The sequence below is a fragment of the Caretta caretta genome, chromosome 2, assembly GCF_965140235.1.
Source record: "Caretta caretta isolate rCarCar2 chromosome 2, rCarCar1.hap1, whole genome shotgun sequence".
NCBI classification, from domain to species: Eukaryota; Metazoa; Chordata; order Testudines; family Cheloniidae; genus Caretta; species Caretta caretta.
Window position 1 is genome coordinate 25,473,328 of NC_134207.1, and position 7,327 is coordinate 25,480,654.

The 7,327-nt window shown below is 46.7% G+C and overlaps 1 protein-coding gene across 1 annotated transcript; it reads right to left on the reverse strand.

Annotated features, from left to right (window-relative positions):
- Positions 1 to 348: 348 nt before the first annotated feature.
- On the reverse strand, positions 349 to 6,861 carry CCN3 (cellular communication network factor 3). Its single transcript, XM_048841548.2, has 5 exons — positions 6,747 to 6,861; positions 6,428 to 6,653; positions 5,490 to 5,741; positions 2,373 to 2,584; positions 349 to 1,546 (listed from the first exon to the last, which is right to left on the reverse strand). Exons 1-5 carry the CDS (start codon positions 6,825 to 6,827, stop codon positions 1,253 to 1,255), a joined length of 1,065 nt encoding a protein of 354 aa, XP_048697505.1. The 5' UTR covers positions 6,828 to 6,861; the 3' UTR covers positions 349 to 1,252.
- Positions 6,862 to 7,327: the final 466 nt, after the last annotated feature.

Sequence of the window (7,327 nt, forward strand, 5' to 3'; positions counted from 1 at the left end):
CACAGTAAGTGCTGGCAATTAACTTTAGACAATAGTCACAGATTAAGAAAAGCCACCCAAACCCATATGACACAGTATATCTAACCCATCACTTCTTTGCTACACAGTCCCTTCCCAATGTCAGTTAACTGCTCAGAAAGGTGGATCTGTCAGGTGTGTACATTCTAAACCTACCCCCTTACTGGTTCTTAGAACAGATGGAGAATTTGTATCACCTCACTGACTGACAATAGAGACTTAAGATTTAGAGGTGTACCAAGCACCTCACAAGAATGGGGTCTGATTTTAACTACAACTTTTAGCTTTTTCCTTTTTTGGAAGTTTGGTAGTAACAAAAGTAACTAAGAAAAAGTTTAAGCTCAGTTTTATTTACTCAATGCTTAGACATTTACAGATGCATTACAATATATACAGTTTCTATTTACATATATAGTGTTCCATTTTATAGAAAGAGTAACAATACTTTAAAGTAATTTACAAACCTTTCACTTTTGTAGACTAACATTGTAATAATACTTGGAAGGCAGTGTTGCCTAATGGCTAGTGATTTAGACATGGTCATATTCCTGGCTTGAGCACTAGGTGACCTTGGGCAAGTCACTTCACTACCCTGTGCCTCAGTTTCCCCATCTGTAAACTGAGAATAAGAATACCAATCCTCCTTTGAAGATTGCTTTAAGAACTAGGTATTGTTAGATGGTCAACTTCAACAGGATTTGGATTTGGCTCCTTATGAAGCCATTAAGTATCTGGAGATTAGTGAAGTTTCTCTGGTCTGCCTTGTGTCTTATACCTCTCCTCTAGCATTCTTGGGGTCACATGTGGCCCCTGATTCTCAGTATAATGAACTTATGTAGAAAAAGAGCTAGTACATTATGCAAATAGAGAGGACAAGAACATGGAAGTTTTACATAAAGTAACAGGAAGAGGATTTTTTTAATCAATGCATGATAAAGGGCACTGATCCTGTTGCTGGTGAGGTCAATGGCAAAATTTCCCAAGAAGGAGAGAAATTGACCATTTGCTTACTCATTTTTACATTACAGATGAAACTATATTCCACAACACTGAACTTTCTTTGTTCGTGAAATATATTTTTCCTTCCCTGAAGTATAGCATGAGTTATTTGACTACAGGAAGAAATGATGAGTTTAGAAAGACTGGATATATTAACCCATGATCAGATGCATGTAAGTTTTATATAAACTGTTCAAACATTAAGTTTTTTAAAAAGTAACCTGATTTAAGTGTTTCATATTTTTACTCCACTGAACATTGGCTCTAACAGTTGGAAGAAAACATTGTCCTGGGGACAGTTGTTATGACAAACACAGGTAGTGATCAGCATCATTGGCTTTTTGAGGATTTTGCTCTGGGGACACTGGAATTCAACCTGGATTGTCTTGGTGTTGTGTGGTGTGCAGCATCGTCCATCAGTGCAGAGCCCACAATAGCGGGGTTTATATGTCTGTATACTAGTGCAGTTCTTGTACTCAAAGTGAACAGCTTTCAATGACTTCTTTGTTCGGACACACTTTTTCCCCTTCTAAGAAAAAGATGAAGGGTCATACAGGCAGTTCAGTATACTAACAACTGACTGAAAAACAGAAGAAAGTTAGAAACATGCAGGTTTACCATGGGGTTTGGAAACCTTGGGCCTGTTTCTTGTCTCTTCGCTAGTGCTATAGTGGTCAGACTTCAGTTACTTCAATGGACATTTATTACTATCAGAGGCAGATTAGGGTTTTGTGGGGCCCTGGGCCAGAGCAAATGGGGGCCCATCCCCACCCCTTCCACCTGTAGTCCCACCCACCCACTCCTGCTGGGGAGTGGGGTCGGGGCACAGGGGCTTGACCCACTTGCCCAGCGGGAGCTCTGGGCAGGCGGAGCAGGGGTGCCCATTTTTCCAGGGCCCCCTAATTGGCCAGAATTACTATTCTCACCCATGTGAAATTTGACCCAGGCCCCTTAATTCATGTATTGCACAAGTCTCTAGTAAGCAACCTCTACTTATTCTGTGGTAAGGCACATTGTTGACAATTAAGTGTACTAAGAAAAAAATCCAAAACCCTTGGCCAAATTAAACCAAGGGTAACACCTCTGAAGTCAGTAAAGTTGCACCAGGAAGTTTAGAGACTAAAAAGGTTATTAATTATAATAAATCCTATGAAACATACAGATGCCAAAACATAGTTAACTGACAGCACCTCCCTACAAATAAAACTTCTGTAATGCATTGGAAAAAGCAAAACTGTTGCTTGTTCGTGGGTCTGTTTAATGCACTTGAAACGCCAGCATTATATTTTGTATTTGAAAAGATGGAGGCGTTAGGGCAACAAAGAACTCACTCTAGCAAGTGCATGGGATCATACCTTATCAATCAGCTGTTCGCTCTCACAAGGTCGCACCATGCAGAGTCGTGTCTGCTTCACCATCTCACACTGAGGATTCCTGTTTGTAATGCGTGTGGAAAAGCCCATTCCACAGCTTTTGGAACATGAACTCCATTCTGTCGTCTGCTCAATACAGTTGGAACTTGAGTCAGAGACGACATCAATTCCAAGAGTCGATTCTTTTCTATACACTATAAATAAAAAACCCCAAATACTCCATTACAATAAAAATAATGGATTCCTGTAAGAGTCCATTTGAACACCACCTAGTTCATTAATAGTGAACAATCAGACAAAAATAAATTCTCTAAACTTAGGACTTTGAAATAGGATTTAACAACTTTAAAGCAGATTACTGGAGTGCTTTTTCGTACCAGAGATTTGTTATTTAGGTGTTTGAAAGGTGCTCACTTGACAGCCCTGGAGACTGAAGTCCTGTTTATCAACAAAATGGGTACTGCTTAGTGCAGTCAGGAGTACAGAAATGTAGGTACACTAGCCCTTTCCATGCATCCCAACCTAAACTGGAGGGGAGAGTCATTCAGTCTCCATGCCCAGTCTGACAACTTTCCCATCACTGCTAGTTGTGATGAGGATTTTATTGCCGATCTGCAAGTCATGTGTGAAGGACTATGTTTTACAAGAGGTTTTATCTTTTTATTCTTTGTCAGATTAGTCACCAAAAATTTAGGTATGAAATATAATTTCAAAATAATCTTTACATCTTATTGAACTGTAGTAAACAGCAGTGAAAGTAAGATGATTTTATGGCTATGGGAATAAAGCCAACTTGTCAATTATTAAGAGTGATGTCAGTCAAAGTACTTACAAAGACTGATGATTATTATGACACTGTACTACCATGTGTTAAGCTATAAAACAAGTATTACCAGTTTTATGGTTAGCTGGTGAAAGGGAACTTTTTTTCATCATAGGAGAGAACCAGAGTGAGTCCAAGTGACCTTGGAACACCCATTTCCTGAGTTAGGGCTTGGCTTGGTTCCCAGGGGAACCTACGGGCTACATCATTGCTACAACTCTTGCTAGAAGCTATTCCACTATCCTCTTGCAAAGCAAGGCTCCAAAAAACTGGAGATGTTGTGATATCTCCAGTTGCAAAATGGCAGGGGAGAGGGGGAGAAAGAGGCCAGGACCAATACTGACAATGTCCAGGAGTCAATCTGTCATCAACAAAAAGCAAATGATGAGGAATAGTAGGATGAGGGTGGCAATATTTTGTATTTACATCATGCAGTACCTTTCAGATATTTCAGAGCATGTTCTAAACTGTTACTAGAGCTCAATATTCCTGCCAGGCAAGAACCAGTAAATATTGTTTCCTTTTTCAAATGTGTGAGCTGATGTTCAGCAGTGTTAAGTGACTGGATCAAGGCCACACTGAAAGGCAGTATGCAGTGGCCCCAATTCCTACCTTTTACCACTAGATTTACAGGTTTACCTTACAAAGAACTGATGAGGTTAATTACAGTTTTAAAAAGGAAAAAACATTCATAATTATAGAAAAGGTGGTGGTGGTTGGGGGGTGATGTTACATAGCTGTATTTTTTTTTTTTTAAAGCAGCAACTAATACTTGTTTTTTCTAAAAAGGCTCCTCGGGTTCCTGGAGAACTGAGCTGAAGACTTCCCTAGTTTCCCTGCCAGGCCAAGTGACAACAAGGGGAATGAGAACATTTGGAATGGGACGATTCTTTCAGATCCACTGACTGACTGTATCTGCACTAGTAGTTTCCCCTAATGTTGCCTGTTGTTAACAGCTGTAACTATGGGAGCTTGAACATACACAGGTGCTGGAAGCTGGTGCCATTTTCACTACCATGTCTATACCACATCTTCCACCATTGTTACCACTGGACAGAAGTTTTAGGAAGAGCATCTAGTATAGACAAGGTGATTTCTTTAGTATCTGATGTTACTTAGTCTTGTAGAGAAACCAGCAAGACTGCAGATCTGGGAGCAGTAGGACTGTTGACATGGCCACACTGGAAACTTACAAGCGCTGCCGCGAGAATGCTCCCGCAGCAGCACTTTGAAGTGAGAGCGTGGTCACGCGGGAGAGAGCTCTCCCAGCGTTCCTGGTAATCCATCTCCACGTGGGGATCAGCTCCCAGTGCTCGGAGCCTGTCTACACAAGCGCTTTAAAGCGCTCGGACTGGCTGCGCTCAGGGGGGTGATTTTTCACACCCCTGAGCCAGCAAGTTAGAGCGCTATAAAATGTAAGTGTAGACAAGCCCTCAGGTGGTTGGTTCCCCCTCCCTGTGGCCTTGGGAGAAGACTGTAGAGAGAAAGCCATCCAAAGTCTCCTGCACGTAGGAGTGGATACGGTCAAAGCAGAGACCTTCGGTTCTCGGAGACCTTTCTAGAGGTTTGACCAGACTCTCTCTACCCTCTGCTGAACGGTTGTTTGCGCCAGCCCTTTCCCTCCCAGTCTCTACACCTTAGCTTCACTCCACAGCTATTCTACATCCCCCTTCCTTTCAGGATATCACTTCCTAACTAACCCCCCACCCCAAAAGAATCAGAACTCACATGTTTGCCACCATCCCACCGTTCACTATGCTTGTGTTCTACTCTTTCCCCCATCCTCTTTCTGCCATGTCTATTTAGATAGCAAGCTTGTCAGGGCAGGGGCCATTTGCTACTCTTTGCACAGGGAGGGTTCCCTCTTGGTTGGCCCTTAGGCACTATCATAATAAAATCATTTCTCAGGGCGGCCTCACCTCTGCACACGCTACCAGGTGTAGTGCTTATGGGACTAGTGATTGGGCACTGCTGTTCCTGGTAGGTAGTGTTTGCAGGATCAGGCCCTGGTTTTGTTTTAAGAGGCTAATTACAGTTAAAAATGGCTATGCATTTGTTTCCTTTGGGGGTGTTTTCAGTGCCTTTTCCAATTCCACTTTCATTCCTATTTTCTGTATAGTCACTAGTGACTTTGGATGGCTTTAATGAATGTTCTATATGCATTTCTTATAGAAGAACTGGAAGTGGAGGTCTAGTTTTGATAACCAAGTGGGCATTTCCAACACACAATCATTACAGAGTTAATTTGACTGCAATAGCTAGTCTGAATAGCTCACCAGCCATAGCAAAACTGCCCAAAGTCACTTCCTCTTTAGGGTCACAAGTCCACTTCTCACAGCACTCTCCTGGGACTTCAGTTTTCCTTGGGAAAGGGCAATCAGGACCAGGGAGCAGTAGGTCAAGGTTACAGCGGGGCACACAGCCAATCTGACCATCTCTGCAGGCACACTGGTATTTACAGCTGGGCTGGAATGTCTCCCCACTCTGATAAATAACCCCATCGAACACACAGTTGTCTCCTTCAAGCACTGGTATAAAGAGGGAAAAGTGCAGGAGTTACATGTAAAACCAAGACTACAGACAGGCAGCCGCTATTTGCTCCACTTCATTGAAAGAATGACAACATTATTATAGCAGAACACAGTGATGGTATGAGATGCTGCAGTTCTGAGGGGAAAGATTTCTCCTCATTTACACTTTAGAGGAGCTCAGCTTTGTCTGCCACACCTGCTACCCCAGGGCTTTGCTGGTGAAAACCCTAGGTGATGCCAGGAAGAGAAAGCCCTGAGGAAGAGGTATCCAAGCGGCGATCTAAAGTAGGCAGTGCCATGGTAGCGCATATGGTTAGCAAACAGGAATGTAAATCACAGAAAGAGATACATGGGGGTGGAGGAAGGGAGCGACATTTTCGTAGCTCAGGAGGAAGCCAAGAGATTTCCTTGGTGCCTGAGCATCCCCATGGCTTTTCGCCCTGTGAGGTACTCCCGGTTAGGGGCATGTACCACGCCACGCCCACCTCTAGCCCCCCGATCTGTGCGTGGGGGACGGAGAAGCGTGACAGGCTCTGCCCCCATGGGGTACCCAAGGCGCTGACGTCCCTCGCTCCTTCTCCCAGCCCCGAAGCATCCCGGCTGAGCACTGCCCAGCCCGGCACCAGCCGCGAAGCTCTCAGGCGGGCCCCGGACCCGGTCTCAGGCTCCGCCGCCGCACTTACCCATGCAGATGCCCCGCGCGGCCCCGGCGCTGCGGGCGCAGTAGAGGCCGCTGCCCTGGTCGCAGGGCTGCCGCTCGGAGCAGCTCTCCCCGCGCTGCCGGGCGCACACCAGGCAGCAGGCGCAGCCGTCCAGCACGGCGGGCACTCCCGGGGCGCAGCGGGGCGGCGCTGCCCGGCACTGGCGGCCGCCGCACTGCGCGGGGCACGGCGGCGGCTGGGCACTCACCTGCGGGGCAGACAGGCGGACCAAGTCAGCGGGCTCCCTGCGGCCCCCTCCCCGGCCCGCCGCAGCTCCGACCCCCGCACGCCCCGCCCTTGCCTTGTACAGCAGCAGAAGCAGCAGCAGCCGCCCCAGGCTGGGCTGGCGCCGCCTCCGGTCGCAGTCACGCGTCAGCCTCATCCTGCTGCGAGTCCCGCTCCGCTCCGCTCACCTCCCTGCGTGCGGCCCTTCGGAGCCGGTTATATAGAGCGCCTCTGAAACCCCGTCCTTCCATTGGGTAGCCCGGGGGCGGGGCGCGGCGAGGGAACCAATCGCAGGCGCACCAGACTCGGGCCCTCTCCGTTCCAGCGCGTGGCGGGGCGTGGCACGCGGGAGCGGGGAGCGTGGTGGGAGCTGCCGCCTGGGGTGCTGGGAATGGGCTGCCTGAGCAGGACGGGTAGGGATGGGACAGGGGTGCAGGAAGGAGGAAGGGAGACTGGTGTTCTCCCTGCTCTTCATGCATCCGATGAAGTGAGCTGTAGCTCAGGAAAGCTTATGCTCAGATAAATTGGTTAGTCTCTAAGGTGCCACAAGTACTCCTTTTCTTTTTCCCTGGACACTGTAACTGCACTCTGCCGCCTGTCTAGGGGTTAATGCTCTGGAGCTGCCAAATGCCCAGATAATCCAGCTCTTTACCAGAA